We start from the raw sequence: 23125 nt of genomic DNA, 5'->3' as shown, positions 1-23125 counted from the left end.
GGAAGCACTGGTGTAGACTTTACAACAGACAGATGGACAGACGGACAGACATGGACAGAAATGGCGCATTTGACCAACAGATCCAGTGAACTAGAGAGACAAGGCACTGCACGTGTAATGGATACTGTAGATAGAAATGAAAAGCACTTCTATAATAGACTGATAGGAAAGGCGCTATATAATACTCTGCTCAAAGTGCAGGGCACCGTGTAGTAGATGGAGAGATATTATATAATATTGAAAATAAAAGACAGAGCAGGGCTTGAGAAAGTCAGCCAGCTAAACTCAACACCATGGAGAGCAACGGAGGAGGAACGACTGAAAGAGGAGATGAGGAGGGGTCCGGAGTGAAGTGTTTCACATTGTCGTTATGGTTTGGGGGGCAGCAGAGCACGGCGTTGGCCTTATGTGACGGCTCAAAGGAACTCGAGTCTCCATCTTTGGCTAAGCCAGTGGTGTCCTCTGCCCGCGGTCCCCTCTTATCGGAGTTGTTCCAGTGTGGTGATTGATTGTGTGACCTGGACTACTAGGAGTTGGGATGTCCAATCACAGAGGGGTCTGCTTATTGGTGCGAATGGGTGTGCCAGCAGGTCAGGCCCAGTGAGAGTGGTGAGGCCACCATACCCTGAGAGACAGTCAAGAAAGCTGCTGTCACATATTGTTTTGCCCGTGGTGGTCCCCATCCCCTTCTGGCCTTCCAGCAGCTTTATCCTACAGTAGTGTAGAAAGTCGGACTGCAGAAACGGCCCACCTCTGCTGAACTGGTGCCAGTAACTGCCCAGGCCTCGGCCCATATTCAGGGCACATCTTTTTAGTTGTCATTTTAATAATGTTGTTTTTTTTCTTGTTCTGTTTTTAGGAGCAGGAGGACCCCAATAAACTGGCCACCAGCTGGCCCGACTATTACATTGACCGGATCAACTCTATGGCTGCTGTAAGTATGCAATCCCCGACTCAATTGGGCATTCGTATAAGGCAGCTGTGGTACGCAGTGGTGGCAGTCTGGTCACACGTTGGCCTCCTGGCCACCAGGGAGGTTCTGCTGGTTAAATAAGCCCCTGGGAGCTGAAAGTCTGCAGGCAGGAAGAGAAAGGCAAAGGGGGGCACAAGGTGTGGCATGGCCCTTCACTTGTTCAGTGGTGACCCCTCATTTTAAGCCATTTGTTTAGCAAGGACATTAGCAGAGCTCAGGACAAGAGGGGCTGATCACAGGCAGTACAAGCTGAGCCCCGGTGAATCAAATGGGCTGGAATGGACTACTGGGTCATACTGCTGTGAAAAAGGATTTGCCCCCCTGGCATTCTCCTCTGCGTATGCAGCGTTTGGGACAGGCAGCCTGAGTGAGCACACATTTTACATGAGGACTAAAGGGGCAATAACCTTTTCACAGGTGTTGGATGACTTTGGGACTTGATTCGATTTGGTGTTGCCCGTTTCCTCTGAGTCCCTTTATTTTCTACTATTACATTGGTCTAAACATCTGAAGCTCTTCTTGGGGACAAAGCCAGAGGATATCAGGGAGGGGGCAGATACTTTCTCACAGTCGTGTACTTCACTGTCTCTGGCTTTGCTCCCCTTGTCAGGGTTCGAGGCTCACTGACAGGCATGGCTGAAATCTTAAGCCCTCCCCGTAGATTTGGTTAAAGTGGCCTCTTCTATTCTGGTGGGCACGTGCGGCCATTTATCATTTACTCTTTACCGGGGGTATCCAAAGTTGTTGAGGAGAAGAGCTGCCATTTAGACCACGCCGATGGAAGATGGCGTCTGAAATGAAGAAAGCACCTTTGAATACACCCCCATGTTCCTGTCTGCTCAAATGTTGCCATAAAAATGCCTGCTTTCTGCATGGCCTCTCAACTGTGCCCTTCATCAAAGAGCAGACCCGCACTAAGATGCGGTGGGCTCTTTTTTTTCCCTTCCGTTTTTGGGCGTCATTAACATCTCATTGCTTTCTCTGTCCAGATCTCATTAACTTGAAGTCGCTTGATCTTCCGACCATTTAATCTCAGGTTAAGGTTTCAGAGCGCACTCTCCGGTCTAGTCAGTGACATGCCAGCGCCACCTAGAGGCTGCCATCTCACCGTGCGTCTGTGACCGCCTGACGGGCTCCCGGTGTCTTCGAGATCTCAAAATGGATGGGCTGTTGAATTTGAGACCACCTTTTATCTGTCACACTGCCAGGCCCTCCAAGTTGCTGGTGACTGAAAGAGGACGAGACCACACCCTTCAGACATCCCCTGCGCCATCACGGCCTCATTCACCCTCTATACATTACCCATCATGCCACCTTTCAGCCATTTTGAAAATCTTGACATCACTCAAGCTGTAGCTTTGACTCTCCACACCAGACAACTGTGACTGGGATCTTGATCAGGGCTTGGGCGGGCAGCCTTTCTATTGAGGCAGGGGCTTTAGGTCGGCAAGCTCTATACCAAGATGGTGTTTGGGTGGGTGGTCTGTATGCCAAGAGGAGGGTTCTGGGGGCAGCCTCTGTAGTGAGGGTAGCGCTTAAGGTGGGCTGCCTCAGTGTTCTGGGACAGACTTCAAATGAGCAATCTCTATTCCAAGGTGGGCATTAGGTAGGCAGCCTCTGTACCAAAGGGGTGCTTCGGGGGGGGGCAGTCTCAATACTGAGAAAAAGTGGGGGGGCTCAGGTGGGTGCCTTTAGTTGGGTATTTTCTATACCAAGAGAAGACTTTAGGTGGGCAGTCTCTATATTGAGGAGGTGCTTAGGTGGGCAGCCATTCAAGTGGACAGCCTCTGTAATGAGGGAGGAGCTTAAGGTGGGCTTCCTCAGTACTGAGGGGGGGCCTTAAACAGGCAGCGGGGTCTTTAGGTGGGTAGTCTCTATAACAAGGAAATCTTTACTTGGGCAATCTCTGTACCAAGGGGTTACTTGGGTGGGCAGTCTGTACCCAGAGAAGAAGGGATTTGGGTTCCTTTTAAATGGGCAGTCTCTGTACCAAAGTGGGGGGTTTAGGTTGGGACTCTCTACTGGACCCCATTTTAGTTGTTTCACTTTATGATGGCCAGATACCCACCTTCATGTATGGTCAGTAGTCACCTGATTGGGCCCACCCGCTCATTAATACAAGCCACCTCCTCCTTCACAAGTTGGTTTCTCCTGTGTCACACGCCTACCCACACATGCGGTCAAGACTGACAGGTGAGTCATGCCAATGCTGGAGAAAGTCCAACGGCAAGCAACTCAACAGACCAGAGAACTGAGGGGTCTGAGCGATGGAAGGGTATCAGTAGGGAGCTCCCTTTAATTCACACAGAACCCAGGACCACGTGGAGATGCCCGTCACGTCTTGACCACCTAGGAGTTGGTGAGCTGCTCTGTGCCGCGACGCTGATCTTCATCAGGATGCTGCACGTTTTCCAGGAGCCTTCCCAAGGGATGAACTCGGCTCTGCTCCTCTGCCAAGTTCCCTGAGATGAGTGCCACTTGGCATTTCACGTTCTCGACTATCGAACAGACATCAGCGGCGGGTTATAAATGGCTGATCTCAACCTGTGGAACGTCAGGCGCCGGGCTAAAAATAACTGCAGCTGGAAGACAGAGCTGAAGGTGAAGCTCGGAAAATAACCAGCAGAAGAGCAGGCTGCGCCAAACTGAGGGGGCCAGCGGCAGTGCCATCAGTGAGGAGACGGGGGGGCGCTACTGTCGTCTAGCTTTACATCTCATCAGTTCTTCACCAAAGTGCCAACTTTTAAGTGACACAAGGGACAGGCCTCGAGACATTTTATATCATCTCACCACTCTGTAGTGTTCTATCAGTTCTTCGATGACAAGATAGGGGCGACATTGATTAGCTTCAGATCAGTTCACCAGTGGTGATTCGTTTACGTCACTCTGTAGTGTAAGACGCAGGCTGTGACTTTTAATATAGTGCCTTTCATGGAGGGCACCAGTGCAGCCTCCTTCACATATCGCAGTGCAGTGCTGGGCCATTTAAATGTGACGGTAGTTAAGTGTTTGTGGTTCGCAGTGCACGTTGAAATATGTAAAGAGACGGATGGACGTTCCGGGGGTTCAAGGGGCCTTGTGATGTCCGGTTCTCTCACCCACCCACCCAGTAAGACGTCTCCAGCTTCCATAGCAGAACAAGAGATATGGAAGATATGATGGAGACCGCCTCTTCTTATAGGCTGAGTGCTCGAGTCTTTTAGCCAATCAGAGAGTCAGCACTAGTGACACTCGGCCTCATATCTGCGGAGGGTCTGCTGTGACGAGTGCCCCCTCTTGAGGTGTTCTCCTGCCTGCTTACTGACCTGAAGGGCTTTTGTCAAACTCGTCCTGGTAGAGGAGGACTTTTGTTCTTCTCTATATGTATAAAATCCAACATGTCTGTCCGCTTTTCACGCGAGAACTACTTGACGGATTTGGATCGGGTTTTTTTCCAGAATTTGCTTGAACATTCCGGTTGATTTGCGACCAGGCGCGAGTCTGAGAGACAGGCTGACGGACGGGCGGGAACCTCCTCACTCACGCGCCAGTCTGCATGCGAGTTGCTGTCCGTGTCGCCAGGTGTTGGAGCGCACCTGGCCTCCACTTAGCTAGCGATACCTGTTTGTTCAGCAGACATCATCACCTAGAGATTGTTAAGGAGTAACGTTTGACGTTTTTCAGAGAGAGATCAGAGCTCCGTGTGTTTCAGAGGGTAACTGCTGACTGGCACAGATAGCACAGCCACGTGGGGGCAGACGCAGTGCCAGCATTTGACGTTAGAGCGTACCCACCTTCTGCTTGGCCAGAGATACCTTCACAACATTTTACATTGCTGGCAAAGAGATCGCAGCTACAGTCTCACCCTGATAGCAAAACCAAAAAGGGGCCCTCGGATACACAGTAGAAATTCTCTCAATACCTGCCCGGGGTTTGTTTCCTGCCTTGCACCCTGCGCTGGCCCGGATTGGCTCCAGCAGACCCCCGTGACCCTGTGTTAGGATATAGCATGCTGGAAAATGACTGACTGACTGACTGACTGACTGGCAAATTATTACATTTTTTTTAAATAGATTTTTAAAGTTTGCCCTTTTTCACTGCATTGTGGGCGGAGCCACAGAGGCCAGCCAGTTAATTAATAAGTTGATTGACATTGGCCAGCTGTTACTTTATATAGTGCCTTTCACAGTCAATATTCAGTGAGTTAGTATCTCTTTATTCTGTATATTGTGCCGCCTCTCACAGAGCGTCACAAAGTGCTTTACAAATCCAGTGTAATTCAGGTGCCATATTTGTCTTTATATAGTGCCATTCACAGAGCCACATTTATAAGGTACGCTGGCTCAAGTGGCCAGTGCGTCATTTTCTTATATAGTGCCTGCTCAGACCACCTTTGGGGTCACACGTGACCATTAAACGCTGTGGCTTTAGGCTGCTGGACTCTGTAGAAGGTGCCATCTCCATAGTGATGGCGACCCAGCCCTGTGCCAGCATCCTGCAGCTGACCCAGCATATTGCTTATTGAATGAATCTGTTTTTTTATTTTATATCTGTAGCACCTTCCACACACATTTGGAGATGCAGACGCCGGGCACACACAGAAGTGCCAGGTGCCAAGGCTGGTAGGCCTTGTGCTTAGGTGAGAAATGCCTCAGGTCTCACAGTTTGCCCTCAGATCCATGGCAGTGTTGGCACTGTTAACTGCTTTCCTTCTGAGTGTTGTCTGTTCATTTCATGGGTGATGAATTCCTCTCCTCATGGTGGGCAACATTCTAATGCCAGTCTTCTGCCCCCTGTGGGCACCACTTTTGATGGAAGAGAACAAGATGCCTGATTTTTACATAGCTAGTCAGTAGCTGATAACGTGCGATGCCTGTGCCACCGAAGCGTTCGTTGAGTCAGTTAGAGTCAAGTGCCTGTTTCTGAGGTGTTTGGTCTTCCTGGGCATGTGCCAGCACTTTGTTGTAATGGAGGATGACGCCGTTCGAGTTCTTTTGTCCTCTGCCTCTTGTGATCATCTGAGGGAATGATGGGTCTAAAGACAAGATAAATGCTGGGGCGCCAGCCTGGCCATCCCTGTTTGCTTCCAAACATTTCAACAAAGAGAGTCGCCCTCTGGCACTCTGTACAACAACATCACCACCTCTCAAGGCCCCTCTCTCCAAGTGACGTCTCCTTCCTGCTGGGCCGGGCTTTTATGGTCCTGTGACTGGGAGGGGTGGAGCCAGTTTCTTGGCACTGTGCTGGCAAAGGAAGATGACATGGTTAGCGGCAGCACCCCCCTTTGGCCCACCGTGATATTACAGGCCTGGGAGGAGCCCAGAGGGTGACCCTCTGTAGTCCAGTTCTGGTTCACCACTGGGTGACAGACAGGTATTACTGGATGCCATCTGTTTGTGGAGTCTGCAGGTCAGGTTGATGGTGACTCCCAGTTTGTCCAGTGGTTATTGTGACCTGTCATGAACTGGCGCCCCCTACATGGTGTGAGGGCCACTTGACCACAATCCAGCCAGGATGATGTGATGGATGAGTGAAGGGCTGCTTCCTTTTTAGAGATGTACCTGATGTTCGGGTGGTGGGGGTCCGGGCTGGTCAGCGGTTATTGGGAAAAAGGCAAAGGCGCTCTATAACATACTGGAGTGCAGTGGAGCAGTGTGTGAAGGTGCTGTCTTGTTTTCCAGATGCAGACGCTGTTCGCCTTTGACGAAGAAGAAATGGAGATGAGGAACAAAGTTGTGGAAGACCTGAAGACGGCGCTGCGGACCCAGCCGATGAGGTGCGCCCTTTGACCTTTATGGATTTGTATGAATCCTCATTTCCTGAGTCACTTGTACACGCTGCCCGTAAAAAGCTGAAGGCTTCGATGTTATTGGCACCTCACTGGGTAGACAGTGCGAGCACAGATTTGAAATGGTTGGCGTGCACAAGGGTGGAACCGTGGCGCAGTGGTTGGTGCTGCTCCCTCACAAATCCCGTGCCCTGTCTGTGTGGCATCTGCATCTCCTGCCAAGATGTGCGAGTTTGGCTCATTGGAGATTCAAAATTGGCACCCTGCAGTGGACTGCTTTGTCCCTGATGCTGCCAGGATAACACCCTCTGACCCAAAAGTGAAGCCCCCAAGTCTACAGCAGTGGCTTAGCGTGCTGGGTCTGACTAAGGCTGTCCTGCTCGACGCTCCTCTCGCTCTTCAGACGGCCATCGATATTCTGTCCTCCTGTTGGCCAGTCCCCCGGTGTCGTTTGTTGTCTGATTTGGAAGTGACCGTCTGGTGGTCCGCGGTGTCCTCATTAATCTTTTATTGCCCCATCATTTTCCTACTTCCTTAACAATAATAAGATTTAACAATTTAAGACCATAAGCAGTGTCTCTCTCATTCCTAAATTCTTATGACTGCATACGAGATAATATTGTTCTTTGGTAGAATGCCTAGTGGGTCGGCGGGGTGGTCTTGTGGCCCCTGCAGATTTTGTTTTATTTTTTATTTTCTCCAGCCGTCTGGAGTTTTTTTTTTGTTTTGTCTGTCCCCTCACCTTTCAGATTTTACTTTATTCTAATTATTATTGCCTAATTTTATTTTTATATTTTTTCTTTTTTCTTTCTTTGAGCTCCATCATATGTATGCGAACGTGCGATAGAAATGTTATTGTTGATGTTGTGTCGGCCCTGTTCTACGTTATACTCAGACGTTCTAGTCATATAGCACCTTTCTGATTTGCTAATTCTGAATCATGCCGCCGTGTATTTATATAGCGTCTGTCTCCAGTCTGTAATGCACTTTGTCTGTTCTCTGTCCGGCTCATTCTGACGTCAAGACTGCAGATAATAATCCATCCATTATCCGACCCGCTATATCCTAACTACAGGGTCACGGGGGTCTGCTGGAGCCAATCCCAGCCAACACAGGGCACAAGGCAGGAAACAAACCCCGGGCAGGGCGCCTGCCCACCGCAGGGCACACCCACACACCAAGCACACACACTAGGGACAATTTAGGACCACCAGTGCACCTCACCTGCATGTCTTTGGACTGTGGGAGGAAACCCACGCAGACTCCACACAGGCAGGGAGGACCCGAGAAGCGAACCCACAGGTCTCCTTCCCACTGCGCCACCGTGCTGCCCGTAGATAATAATAATGGATTTTATTTCGATTGCACCTTTCCCATATGCTAGTTAATAAGACTACAGATAAGAACAATAATTATTTCTGTTGTGTCTGTGCCATCCTCCGGCTCTTCAGACTGTCAGTAATAGTAATAGTAATAATAATAATGTGTTTATTTACATAGTGCCTGCCCCTTTCCAAAATGAACGCCACCACTATCGATGACATGTGCCATTCCCAAGTCCACAAAATAATAATAATGTTTTTCACTTGCCACACTCAAACTCTTAAATAATAAGACCACGTTGTATTTTTATAGCGTTTGTCCGCTTCTCACATTTTGAAATTTCTGCATGTTATGTTTCTGGTGCCTTTGCCACTCTCAGATTCCGGAGACTCTTAAGTCCTACTTGTGTGTTTTATTTTCATGGTGTGTTCCATTCGCACACTCGGACTCTCGTGTCCTTATTTCACTTATATAGTGCCTTGCCTTTGCTCACATTCTTAAGACCACAAATAATTGTGATTTATTTTATACCTTTATACCTTTCCCATCCCCAGACTCTGACAGATTTCTGATTATCTTTGAGCCCGGGTGAGATGAAGGGGGTCACAGTGCCCACATCCTCATTGCCCATCCTCACTTGGCCCACAGTGCCTGCTGACGCAGTGCGGGTCTTTAGGGTCAGCTTTGGCACCTTTCTCATCTGCTGTCTTTACCGCCAGTCCCTGACAGCTCTCCCATTGTCTACCAGTTATGGAGTATGCAGAGTCGTGCCCATGTGTTCCTGGGCGCTCTGATGGTGCAGAGGTGTAACTTTTGTATGCCATTGCTTTCTGAGATTGCATGGTGGATAGTTGGGTGAAGAACGGGCTCTCCGTGGTTTAAAAGTGTGTGTGAGCAGAGGCTCGACTTCCTGTGTTGTTTGGACTTTTAATGCCCTTGTGCTCTTAACGGGTTTCACATTTTCACATTGGCGTCTGTTCTCATTGTCAGGACTGGCACCATAATGGCCAGTTCACATCCCAGTCTGGACAGCCAAACTGATGCCCTGGGGAGGGGGGGCTCACCTGATGGCAGACATCCTGTGCAGGCTGGGCTGTGTAATCCTCTTCACATCTTCAGGATTTGCCTGACTCAAGTTATTAATATTTATAATATTTAAATCCACCGATAAGCAGCTGGATTTAAGAACCGGGCGCCTGCTTTACTTCATAATTTCTTTTTTTCTATTTATAGCTGTAAAACCCGTTGAAATATTTCCTTTTGGAATTTTTATCAGTGTGATTCAAATGTTCAAAGAGCAGAGATGTGACTCAGTGTGCCAGGGGGAGCCCAGCTTGAGGGGGTTGGTGGAGCAGGGTGGCTCACTGGCTTAGGGACCCTCCTTGATGGCACTTTGTGGCTGACAGCTTTTGCCCTGCACAGACAACCTCCATTTTCGATGTGTGGCACCCGACTGAGTCCAGGAGTGCACAGGCAGGCAAGTAAAGGACTCACCTGGGATCGTGTCGTGAGTGGCACCGACAGGCCGTCAGCCATTGGGTACACCCAGGTAGAGTATTCAGGTTTCACAAAATGTGCCCCACGTTTGTTCAGTCTGGATGTCGACCTGGACTTCTCATTAAATCTCAGGTCCTGCAGACTGTGCCAGTCCTCCTCTGCTGGCATAGGGTGGGCATGCTTAAATAAAGCTTCCTGGTTCATTTTTGAGCCCAGTCTTGTCCTTTCAAAATTTACACTTAGGTTGTTGTCCCCAAATCTCCAAACCTGACAACTTCTTGAACCTCAGATCCTGCCAACTACACCAAACTAATTCTCAGATAAGCTGCTCTGCTTCATTTTTTAAGGGACTGTCTTACCTTTTAATACGTACACTGCAGTGGTTGTGCCCACCCAGCTCTTCAGCCGAACTCCTACTTGAATCTCTGGTTCTGCTGGCTTCTTCATTCCTCCACCGCTAGCTTAGGAGACATAAATACTTTGATTCAAGTTCAAGCGTACGCTCGTGGCCAACAGTTGTGAGAATGCCTCAGATACTCATTTTCACAAAGTCTGCTGCTTCAGTGTCTTTAGGTCTTCTTGTCCGATGTCTCTCTGGTGTACTGAAGTAGAATTACCAGAAGTTCAGGAGTTTCAGAGGCTTTGATTGACAATTCCATGACGTTTATGCGCAGAGTCTTTTTAATGATCTCTGCAATTCGCCCTGGCAGGCGGTCTGTCAATCAACTTCTGGGCCCAATCCTGACAGATGGCAGCTGCCCATTCTTGCATCATCTGAATTGGTGGGTTTGTGTTTGCCCACCCGCCTCTTGACCACAACTTCTCAATGGGAGTAAAGGTCTGGGGAGTTTCCTGACTCAAAATTTCAATGTTTTGTTCCCCGAGTCTCTCAGTTCTCACTTCTGCCTTCTTGCCCGCTGCCCCATCATGTTGGTCACCCAACTGTTCTTGGATGGTTGGTAGAAGTTGCTCTCGGTTCTTTATTCCTGGCTGTATTGTTGGACCAAATTGTGAGTGAGAAGCAACTCCACGCGACATGAATGGTCTCAGGATGCTTTACTGTTGGCCTGACACAGGACTGATGGTAGCGCCGCTCACCTTTTCTTTTTTCTGGAAAGGGGATTCATCAGAGAACAGGACTTCCCCTCAGCAGTCCAATCCCAGAATGCCAGTCTGCCCCTGATGGCTTCTTTGCTGCCCTTCTTGATGCCCATCAGGCCATCCACCAAAAGCCTTCACCTCACTCCCACCTGCCTGCTGCCATTCCTGAGCCAGCTCTGCCCTGGTGGTGCCCACAGCTGAATGCACTTTAGGAGACCCTCCTGGCGCTTGCTGGACTCTCTTTCTTCACCTCTCTATTCTCACTCAGTCAGCAGGACAGAGTTGTTATCTCCAGCCTTGTCCTCGTCACTGTCACCCGTGTGAACAAGAGGGTCACTGAGATGACGTCAGCAGGTCCTTTGGTGGCAGGGCTGGTTTTTTTGGGTGAAGTTCATTTTCAATTCATCTGATCCCTCGTCAGAACATTCTGGAGTCGATGCAGAAAAACTGAGGCAGCAAACTTTGGGAAAATTCTTTTTTGGATTTAATTGATTTTATTAAAATCAAATAACATTCCAAACAAAGAAGTCAAGTTTGACAAAAGTAGGTTTGAAACACATCAACTCTCACCCCGAGATAGAGAGCTAGGCCAGCCGAGTAAAACTTTAAACAAATAAATAGAAAGATGAATACAAATAGAGGAGTGAAGGGCCGAGAATCAATTCAAATGCTTATTCGAAAATGTTATTGATGAGATCCTGCCAGGTTATGAAAAATAGGAATTTATTTCCCACCCGTTCTCAAAACGTTTGGCCTCGCCTGCATGCGGAGTTCAGACGCCTGAATTGAGCGTTTTGCACCACTGACTCCCAGGCCTGCAGCTGAGCCTCCTGATGTCCTCCTGTCAAGTCAAGTCAAGTCGGGGAGCCTGCACTGGCACAGCACGCCACCGCACCCACCACATGACGAGACAACAACCCCCTAACACGAACCCTCTGCCCCAGCCAGGTGTTACGTGGGCGACCCCTTGGCCTGGTCCAGCCACTTGGGTCCCCAACAATGATGGTCCTACGAGCCGGATCACCCCTGGGTAACGGCGCCAGCCACGTGGCCGTAGTGCTGTAATGTCATGTGCCTCATTCGGGACTTGATGAGCAACACAAAGGCAAGCCAGTGGTGCCCAAGGATTCTCCAAAGAGACCCACATGAAGGAGTCCAGTCTTCGTCTCAGGTCGCTGGATGGCGTCCATGTCTCGTAGACAGGAAGCACCAGGACTCTGAAGACATGTTGAGATATCGGGAGCGCCACACACCCCTTTGTGGTGACCTCATGACCCCCCATGCTCTCCCAATCCGTCACATGAATGTCACTGCTGAGGTGTTTCCTCCTGTATCGTCCTAATAGAACAAAGCGCAGACGATGGCAGCCTTGTGCAGATTACGGTAGTGCGCAGGATTGACTCACATCTGAACACACTGGTGTGCGTCAGAGCGGGAGAGAAGACGAAGACAGAATGAAGCGAATGTCACAACTGGGAGGGCAAAACACTCCAATGGATGGACCAAGAAATGAATCCAAACGTCAGAGTCAAAGAGGTTGACACCAGGAAAGGATCAGCCAGCAGCAAAAGTGTCGTGCAGAGAGTCTGACGCGTGACGAAGTGCACTGACTGCTGACCTCTTGACCCAGTACGTGCTTAACGTCGGGTTGCCACCCCCATAACGTCGTCCCCTGAGCAAAGCCATAAGCCGCCTAGCAATGGCTGGACTTTGACTTTCTGAATCATGCTGGGCGACAGTGTGACGAGAGTGTTTGGAGAGAAAATCAAGTTTAGAGCTCCAAAGTGTGCAAGGACGTAATGTGGGGCTGCACAAAAAGCGACAGTTCTGCTCAATTCAGGGTGACCACAGTCCAGAACGGCTGCAGAGCAGATGGCACCCGTTAGTCCTCCAGTGACTCGGTGGGTAGGCAGTGGTCACAGTTCTAAAAGGTGTTGGCACAGCAGACAATGGCGAATGAAACTGGATCTGTAAAATGTGTGCAACGTAACAAGGAGAGAGTTGGAGAACATCAACACCGCGTCACGCGTCACGTACTGCAAACAGGACAACCTGAAGAGCAGGCCAGGCGCTGGCAAAACACGTCTTCTGTTCTTACCGTGTGCTCAGCAGTCCTGAAAGGTGTCGAGAAGATCGTGAGTCACAGCCGTGCCACCTCGCACCTCAGCACTCACTCACGGGTGGCACAGTGGGCCTCCTGTAGTCGTAGTCGTGATCAGACGTTAGACAGGGAAACACGAGCTGAGGTATTTAAGGGTGTCAGGCGGGATCACTTTACACAGCCGTCACCGCCCGTGTCACACGAAAGAACCAGACCCCAAATGAACAAGTCTCAAAAACAATTCATAGGAGGACCAGACCCCTCATGGACCTCGTGATCAACAGAGGTGACTGTGCAGAGGGTGCTGACCTATAAATACTGGGAGTGCAGCTGGATGATAAACTGGACTGGACTGCCAATACTGATGGTCTGTGCCAGAGAGGACAGAGCCGACTATACTTCATTAGAAGACTGGCGTCCTTCAACATCTGCAATAAGATGCTGCAGATGTTCTACCAGACGGTTGTGGCGAGCGCCATCTTCTACACGGTGGTGTGCTGGGGAGGCAGCATAAAGAAGAGGGACAAACTGGTGAGCAGGGCAGGCTCTATTGTAGGCACGGAGCTGGACAGTTTGACATCCGTGGCAGAGTGACGGGCACTGAGCAGACTCCTGTCAATCATGGAGAATCCACAGCATCATCTGAACACGATCATCTCCAGACAGAGGAGCAGCTTCAGTGACAGACTGAGGAGACCCCACACTATGAGACTCGGGGGGGTAAACGTTAACATTATACATTAAAGTCATTGTCTGTTATACCTGCATTGTTCTCACTCTTTAATTTAATATTGTTTTTATGTACGCTCATCACAAAATCTCCCGGACCACTGGGAATAGAAATGTGGAATGTAACAACATTTATTTCTGTCGCACAATTTCATACAAACGATGAGCTCAAAGTGCTTTACATGATGAAGAAAGAAAGAAAAAAAAAGACAAAATAAATAAGAATTAAAATAAAGGAACACTAATTAAGATAGAATACAAGTAGTAAGGTCCGATGGCCAGGGAGGACAGAAAAAAATCTCCAGACAGTTGGAGAAAAAACCTCAAATCTGCTGGGGGTCTGAAGCCTCGAGACCACCCAGCCGCCTCAGGGCCTTCTACCTAACATCAGTGACCTCTCAATCAGCCCTCATGGTATTCAGAGTTCTCATGTAGGTCACCCTCGGCCCAAGCGTGAAATTTCTTAACAGTTCTTTAGACCCGTTTGTCTGTCTGTCCACCTTTCACGAGACAACTACTTCACGTTTTTTTCTAGAACTTTCTTGAGCATCCCGTTGATTTTGCGACTTTCTCATCGCACTAAGCATCAGAGTTTATTAGAGCGAATCCGAGACAGAGACTGCGGGCTGAGGGGAGGGAGGTCAGGAGTAGCAAGCTGAGCAGGGTGGGCCCTCCTCACTGTCCTGTGTCACTGATATGCGGGCGAAGCCACGGGGGACGGCTAGTAAATGTGTAAACACCAAAAACCTGATTAGTCTCCCTAAATAAAGAAAATGCAGTCAAGGAGATTGAACACAAAAACAAAGTCCTTCCAATGATCCCCAATAAAATTCAAAAAGCGCATCACCACCCGAAACGTATAAACACGTCGACCAAAAACTATACTACTGTGTAACTAGGAGATAAAAATAAAATACGGACAAGCCTCTACTGTGCACTCGCCAACCACAACTGACTCCAAAGACGCCCCCTGAAGTGCCCGCCAGTCCCGTGTCACGCCGCTCCCTTCCTCGCATCCCGCTTACATTCTGCGCCCAACGCTTTCAAGGCCTGCAGTGAACGACCCGCTAATGACGGGCATCACCCTGACAAGTCGCTGGGTTCTCCGGGTTTGCTTAAAATTTCATCTCCGGATCCCCTTCTCTGAAGTAATGCATGCATTAAACCTCACGCGCCGTATGTTACAGCGGCAGGTGACTATGGAGATGCTCGTATTTTGACCGGGCACGTGTGCCGTCCAGTAGGCCTTTCCTGGACTTGTGTCTGCCCTGCCGTTGGCGTCACCCAGTGTGGTCCTGACGTGGTGAAAGTTTGCCTTGATTGTTCTAACTTGAAATTGTTTTGCCCTGTGGTGGTGCCTGGCAGGCACTGCTGTTCCTGTAATGAGTTTGTGGCAGCGCAGTCCACTGGCACACACGTGCGAGGATCAGGGACAGGGCCTGAATAATAGCACTTCCGTGTCAGACCAGGGGGTGGCGAGCTGCACTGACTTCCTCTCTCAGTCCTCTGCAGACCATCCACGGGAAATCCCACACAGCTCGGCCTTTGTGGATGACATCACTTCCTGTCATGGCCTTTAAAGCCGCCATATTTACAGCCTATAAGTCCGTTCTGACCCTTTTGCTGCCAGGGCTGCCCCAAACCTTTTTCGAGGTCTTTGGACCGTTGTTGTGACGCCACGTTTTCATGTTCATGATAAGAGACCTGCTGTAGTTTGTAGATTTTACAGAATCGCTCAGGATGAGGTCAAGGCCTGCCATCCACAAAGCGCCACAATGCCACACTGTCTTTAAATCTGGTGACGTCAGCACCACAGATGTTGAAGGTGCACACTTGAAGTCAAAGGGCATCTGCCACCCCTGCGGTGACTTTGTTGGAGCGCAGTCCGGGATTTCAGAATCCTAAAAAAGTGTGGAGCGGAGAGGCCGAGCTCGTGGATGGCATTTTAGGCAGAAATGATAGATGACGTGCCTGGCGTTAGCCAGAGGAGCTACTTGGACCCTTTCTGACAGCTGTGAGCCACACGAATGACTGAATGTCAAAGCTTTTCTTTTTCTTTTTTTAGTGTATACTAAGGGGGCTTCGCTCACCACCCCCCCCCCGCCAGCCTGCGCTACACGCCAGCCACCTCACGTCTCTACGGCTCACGTGTGTGGATTTCAATCTTCAGTGGGTAGACATCCTACTACTCCCTGATGGCAACACGAATTAGACGACCTACGAGTCTCCGACCTAAAGTTTAAATCTGAACAATATATTCGATCGCTCGTTATTTCACCGTGTAATAATTCCTGTTTGTTTGCACTAACGTGATCTTCACTCTCATTTTCTTGAGACTTTTGAACTTCCATTGTCCTACCCTGCTCTGCTCGTGTACCACGCCAACGTTTTTGAATTCTTTTTGACGTTCTGCTTTGTCTTCTACTCTTTGTCTTTTATTTCCGTGGTGAAATCTCTCTCGTCTCGCGCGACGTGAAAGCGTCTCTCTGAGAGTCATTGACGTTTTGTTGGTTTTGTTTTTTTGCTCAGGGTAGCACTGTGCTCGCTGACGAATGTCGTGTCTCTTTATTAACCGTTTGTGGTTGAAGTGACAATACAGACAGGTGACTTGACCTCCTCTATATTTTCAAATGGATATGTGAAGTATGGCGGAGGGAAGTTGAACATTGCCGTCTCCTCGATCCCGCGCCCTGCCTTTGTGTCCCGCGTGTCTTATCCTCGGACTCGTGTGACCCTTTCTAGTACCTCATGAGGGGCTTTTGCTCATTTTTAGTCGTCAGATTAAATTTGAACCTTTGTCATTGGTGCATTTGGTGACATCACTGGGGTGCCATTTTGTTTTTCGTGGGCACATTGTTTACTCGTACTGTGCCTGTTGCCATTCACACGCCATGCCCTTTCCAAGGAGTTTTCAGTGCAGGATGCTGCGTATCCTTTGGACTCTCAAACTTTGGTGCCTTTGGTCTCTCTCTTGGTTTTCAGTGCCACCCTGTCCCTTAGTCCAGATGTCACCCGCTCATTGTCACTTCTTCATCTCCCCCCCCGAGATTTTGCCAGCATGTCCTTAACACTGTAGAGTGTGTGCCTTTTCCCCAACGTGACCCACAGACCAGAGACGTGAGTGGTTTGTGTGATTCTTAGTTGGCACCAGTCTGAGCGAGTGCATCAGTGGGCCCTGCGATGCTCTGACACCCTTGTCCAGGTTTGGTCCCTGCTGTGGAGACCCTCTGACCGCGAGTGCCCATCAGCCTTTTGTTTCATTGGTTAGTCAAGCCTGATTCTCGGTGATCTCATGGATTTTTAGCATGCCAGGCCCTTCTGTTCCTTCCAGGTGTCTCTCCTTTCCGTCTTAGCCTCTGCTGTCCTTTTCTTCCTTAGACTTCCATTTTCCGCCAAGATGAGAACATCCTTTGAGGTTTTTAAGGTGGGCTGCAGTTCAGTTGAGCATTAGGTGGGCAGTCTCTATACCAAGGAGGTGCTTAGGTGGGCAGTCTCTGTACTGCGAAAGGGGGGGGGTGGGTTCAGGTGGGTACCTTTAGGTGAGGATTTTCTATACCAAGAGACGACTTTAGGTGGGCAGTTTGTGTGCTAAGGGGCTTCAGGTGGGCAGTCTCTATACCAAGGAGGCGCTTAGGTGGGCAGTCTCTGTAGTGAGGGAGGAGCTTAAGGTGGGCTGCCTCAATACTGAGGGAGGGGCTTTCAACAGGCAGTCTTGTTTCCCCAAGGGGGGGGGCTTTAGGTGCACAATCTCTGTGCCAAGGGGGTGCTTGGGTAGGCAGTCTCTGTACTGAGGGGGGACTCGGGTGGGTATCCTCTGGAGTGATGGAGGAGCTTTAGGTGGGGAGAGAAGGCTGTAGGTGAGCTGTCTGCATGCTGAGGGTCTTTATTTGGACAATCTCTACGCCAAGGGGTCACTTGGGTGGGCAGTCCATCTTTCCGTCTTAGCCTCTGTTGTCCTTTTCTTCCCAATATGAGGATATCCTTTAAGGTTTACTGTCTTCTCATTGTGTGGTCAGAGTTTTTGAGCTTTTCTTCGCCCATCAAGCCTTCCCATAAGACATCAGGTTGCGTTTTTTCTTAGTCTTGCTGGCCAAACAAATCTCAACACTGCTGTCCAGCACCAAAGTTCAATGGCCTTTACTCTTTTGTGTTCAACTTTAGCGCTAGTCCAGCTGTGCACAGCCATACGTCACTTCTGGGAACAGCACAGCTCTTAACGTGGCAGACCTCTCCTGACAGTCTCGTGTCCCTGCTCTTTAGCGTCTGTAGCTGGCCTTCCCAGAAGTAAATGTCAATTTAATTTCATGGCCGCAGTCTCCGTCTACAGATATCCTGGAGCCAAGGACAGCAAAATCCTCTTCAATTACTCCTCCTCATCTGCTAGCAAAGCCTTGACAAGGCCAGTTGATCTCATTTGGAATTTCTTGATGTCAGGATGGCTCCTTCAATTTCTTCTTTCACTTTTAATGGAAGCCTCTTCAAATCCTCCTCGCCTCCAGCCATTAGAGTGGTGGCACCCACATTTCTGAAGTCCGTGATCTTCCTTTCAGCAGTTTTGATTGAAGCCTCTTAGTCGTCTGGACCAGCATTTAGTATCACATACTCGGGTGACATGTAATGGCCTGGTGACACTCCACTCCCTGTCTTGAGCCACTTCATCTGTTCTTCACAGGGCACTTGAAATGACCCCCTGGGTGTCCACATTTCTTTAAATACGTGCAGTCAGCGAAACACAAACTGATGTTTTTCAGGAACTCCTTTAGCTTTGTCAGCATCCAGCATAGGCTGGCATCTTGATGTCTGGTACCTCGGCCTTTTCTCCTGCGTCTATATCTGGCACCTGGCATCTCAGTCCATATGGCACTGCAGTCGTGCTACTGGATCTTCAGCATGTGAAGTGAGCCAAAGGGTCTGCTGGGTTTGCACTTTATATCTCAAAGCCTAAGGGCCGTTGTACTGTAGAGTCCTCCAGACCTGCTGGGCACATTGCAAGTAACTCCTTCACAGCATCAGCTCTCGATTCACGGCCTGCAGCCTCAGTATTAGCTGTCAAGATGTCAAGAGCCCATTTACCTTCACGTTCCAGAATGCCAGGCTCGCCCACAAAATCGAGGGGGTCTTTCTACTGGGGTCCTTCCTGTGCAGTTCTTCTGTAACTTCCTGCCACCTCATCTTGATTCCCTCTGCTTCTGAAAGGTCCTTTCCATCTTTGTCTTTTACTTACCTTTGATTTCTCTCATTCTCTTGAAAAGGTCTTTTTCTTCCCCATTCTGTTAGCATCTTCAGTTTCCTGGCATTGCCCCACCTGGCGATGGAAATAGAAACCCACTCCAGTATTGTGCCAAAAGAAATAAAACCTTGTGGACAAAAGTGACCAGAGACGCACATGTCTGCACTGCATGTGTACGCCATCGCTCTGTGCTTTAGAAGGCATGTAAGCCCTGTGTGTCTGTCCTCGGGGTTGTGTTGTCACTTGTGTACAGTCCAGTGACACTCTGACCTGCAGGGACGACCAACATGTGGCACACTGGCACTCGGTGGCACCATGATAAGCAAGAATGGACTGAAACACAGATGTTTATGTAGTAATATATAGCGCCTTTCATATCATAGCATGCCGCACATATCTAGTGCCTTTCATGTCTGTCTAGTGGCATTTAGCATAGATGTTCTGTCCTGTGAACAGAGTACACTGAATGTGTAACCTGCTAACTTAACCGGTAAGCGTACAACAAGATGATAGTCTTCAGCACCTTGGAAAACGAGAATGTGTGAAATCCAGCTGTTCATTCATTATCAGGCTATTGGTCTAAATCTCAAGTTTATGTTAATTTATAGATAGATAGATAGAGTGAAAGGCGCTATATGATAGACAGATGGATAGTATGAAAGGCACAATATTATAGATGGAGTGAAGGGCACTATATAATAGATAGATCTATCTATCTATCTATCTTATCTATCTATCTATCTATCTATCTATCTATCTGTTATATAGTGCCTTCTATCTATCTATCTATCTATCTATCTATCTATCTGTCTGTCTATTATATAGCGCCATTCAGATCTATCTATCTATCTATCTATTATATAGCGCCTTTCACACTCTATCTATCTATCTTATATAGCGTCCTGATGTGTGCAGTACAAGTCACAGGAGGTTCTGCTCAAGCTTTATAACACACTGGTGAGACCACATCTGGAGTCCTCTGTGCAGTTTGGGTCTCCATAAAGACACAGCAGCAGAAGAGAAGGTCCAGAGAAGAGCGACTGGGATGATTATGGGGGGCTACAGGGGGTGAGTTATGAGGAAAGATTATAAGAGCTGAGCCTTCACAGTGATGAGCAAAAGGGAAGTTTAAAGGAGACGTAATTGAAGTGTCTGAAATTATAAAGGTCATCAGTCCAGTGGATCAAGACGGTGACTTTAAAATGAGTTCATCAAGAACATGTGGACACAGTTGGAAACTTGCTATTCGCACAAACATTAGGGAGTTTTTCTTTACACAAAGAACAATAGACACTTGGAATAAGTGACCAAGTCATGTGGTGGACAGTCAGACTTTAGGGACTTTCAGAACTCAACTTGATGTTAATAAGTGGCGAGGACTGGCGAGCTTTTTTGGGCAAAATGGCCCGTTCTTGTCCAGAGTGTTCTAATGTTCTTATCTATCTATCTGTCTGTCTGTTGTGGTCATCTAGAGAATGACAGGCTCAAACAAGTTTGAATTTTGGGCCACCAACACAGCTGTCCTTGTTTACTTAACAGTGTGAACAAACAGCAGCACTCAGTGGTGTAAAAATCAAACAGAAAATGTGGCCACCAGAATAACATGACAAGAATAACAATGGCTATTTGAGAGGATTGAGGAGCTCCTCAACAACTAAGAGCCACTTCCTTCCAGGCGCTCTTGTATTGATGGCCCGCGGTCCAAAGAGGGTGGAGTCAGTCGCCCTCATTAGTTGGTTTCTCTGCACTGTGGTGGAAGAAAAAGACAAGACAGTTAGTGGCAGCACCCCCTCTTGGTCCCTTTCTTTCTTTCTTTCTTTCTTTCTTTCTTTCTTTCTTTCTCTCTCTCATATAGTGCCCTTTTTTATCTAACTGTCTGTTAGTAGTCATATGCATGCACTGAGTACTCTGAAATTCTTACTTGTAAGTCTCACCAGCATGCCACCCATCTCCACTCGCCAGCGCCATATAAACAAGAAGGTAATTTTAAAAACTTTTATTATGTTAAGCCGAAGCACAAATCAGCTTTCCCAATGTTCCTCTTACCCTGAAAGTGGAAGAAAAAATGGGCGAGAACAACTCACAAAGACACGGGGAGAAATGTCAAGCGGCCGATGGACAACCCAAGATGCAGGGTCAGTGAGGCAGCAGTACAATACAATACAATACAATTTATTTTTGTATGGCCCCCAAATCACACAAGGAGCGCAACAATGGGCTTTACCAGACAGGCCCTGCCTCTTGACAGCCCCCCAGCCTTGACTCTCTAAGAAGACAGTGCCAAGCAGAGCGCCACCATGTGGCCCAATAATAAACTTAATAGCTGGTCCTTACTGTATTCAGTAGGGGCTGACAGCGGTGGAGCGGTTAGGTGGTCTCCCAGCGCCCCACATACGGGTTAGTGTTAAGCTAAGTGCCAACTCTAAATTGGCCAGGCCTCAGAGCGCGCTGCCATGAGCACTGGAGAGGGTGTACAGGTTTTAAGTGTCTTGGAGTGGCCGTCACTGATGAACTGAAGTGGGCACAACATCATGTCAGCTCTTGTCAAGTAGGCCCACCAGCACCCTGTACTGTACTTCCTCAGACGTGTGATGGCAGCTCTCGTCTCTCCTCTACCGGTACACACTGGTGACAGTAAACATGAACATGAATGACAGAGTGTGTCCCCCTGGCTCCGGCCTTGCCCTCTGTGATGTAGGGATGGACTCTTTTCTCCTCGGGACCCTGTGATACAGCGACTGGGTTTACAAAATGGAGGTGTCTGCTTTTCTAGCACCTTTCCCACCGGGACGAGAGTTCTAAAGTGCTTCGCCGTGCTGTAGCCGAGTGCTGCTCTCTGAGGCCTCTCATGTGCTTTCTCTCCCAGGTTTGTGACTCGATTTATTGAGCTGGATGGACTGACCTGTCTGCTGAACTTCCTGAAGAGCATGGACTACGAGACCTCGGAGAGCCGCATCCACACCTCGGTGATTGGCTGCATCAAGGCGCTCATGAACAACACTCAGGGCCGTTCGCATGTCCTGGCACACCCCGAGAGCATCAACATCATCTCGCAGAGCCTCCGGCAGGACAACGTCAAGACCAAGGTGGCGGTGCTAGAGATCCTGGGGGCCGTGTGCTTGGTGCCTGGTGGGCACAAGAAGGTGCTGCAGGCCATGTGCCACTACCAGAAGTACGCCGCCGAACGAACCCGCTTCCAGGTAGGAAATGGACGGCTGTAAGCTGACTTTGTTGTAGCGCCGGCCAGGTTATGCCTTTAGCAGCTGTTTCCTTTAACTCGGCTCATCCCATAGATGTCACCGCTGCTCGTGATTTATGTCTCGAGGCCCCTTGGGTGGCCAGGATGGGTAACAGTTTTAGCCGAGGCCGCCACTTGTCCTTTCCACAAGTTTGGTACCCGTCTGCACGGCCCGGCAGGGTGGCTACTAAAACAAGTGTTTTATCTCGGGGCCTGCTTGTTCAGGCCTCCCTGCTGTCAGCGAGTCGACTCCTTCTGTGCCAGGAAATGTTAACTACTTGGTGAAAAGTGAAAATCCCAGCAGATTTGTGAAGAACGCCCCTGTCAAAGGGCCCTTTGTTAGGCGCCCGTCCTGCCCGCTGTGAACGAGCTGTAAACACGACAACGCCACAGATGGGCCGCACTCCAGGACAGCGCAGCTCTGGCGCGCGACGTGTAAATGATCCGACGGCGTGCGTCTGTTTTAACATTTTCATTAGTGTCCTGCTGGTGGGAGAGCGCCGCTGGCTCGCAACGTTTCCCCCCCAGAGACGATAAGAGACCTCCTGTGTTTTTTAGTTTATACTCCCGCCTGGGTTAAAGTCCACAGTGCACTAAACACCTCAACACTCAGCACTTCATCTTCCCAATCTGGCCACCTCGGGACAAAAAGGCGCAAGTCAAAGGGCAGGTTGTAGTGCCGAGGAAGAGGAGCAGTCTGCTGGTGACTGAGCCGCCCATTCTGTCCCTCCAGAGTTTTTAAAAAGCACCCACCTTCACTCAGGTCTGGGTCAGAGTCGACCGGGCACGAAACACCACAGCACAGTGCCAGCTGTAAATCTGGTGCCCTCCGAGCAAAGAGGCCACAGGGGCACACGTGAAGGCAAAAGCCGTTCACTCAGTGACTTAGTTGGTCTTGGCTCGTGGTTTCCAAGTCCCTAAGAGACGTGTTCAGAAAGTGAAGAAGTCGTTAGCATCTGACAAGGGGGCTGCACGAGTTCACATTCTCACCGTTATGCAGCCTCCCTTCACTCACCCCAGAGTGGCACGTCTGGCACTTCACGTCAGCTGGACGTCGTACTCCCAAGATCACAGGGCTGACGTCTGAGGTGCACACTTGAAGTCAAAAGGCACGTGTCATTGGCGAGACCTTCAAGTCCTAAGAAGAGGTGGGAAAGCGAATCCTC

At 49.2% G+C, this 23125-nt stretch overlaps 1 protein-coding gene across 1 annotated transcript in view; it reads left to right on the top strand.

Moving 5' to 3' along the window:
* The window catches only part of daam2 (dishevelled associated activator of morphogenesis 2), a 218974-nt gene that overhangs the window by 118344 nt on the left and 77505 nt on the right, over positions 1 to 23125 (top strand). The window contains 3 exon segments of the mRNA XM_039749545.1: positions 860 to 934; positions 6634 to 6728; positions 21588 to 21921. Coding sequence (XP_039605479.1) covers positions 860 to 934; positions 6634 to 6728; positions 21588 to 21921 — 504 coding nt within the window.

The sequence above is a fragment of the Polypterus senegalus genome, chromosome 3 (genome assembly GCF_016835505.1).
Source record: "Polypterus senegalus isolate Bchr_013 chromosome 3, ASM1683550v1, whole genome shotgun sequence".
In the NCBI taxonomy this organism is placed as follows: Eukaryota; Metazoa; Chordata; class Cladistia; order Polypteriformes; family Polypteridae; genus Polypterus; species Polypterus senegalus.
The sequence above is the reverse complement of the archived record's forward strand: the minus strand, read 5'-3'. Positions and strand labels throughout refer to the sequence as shown.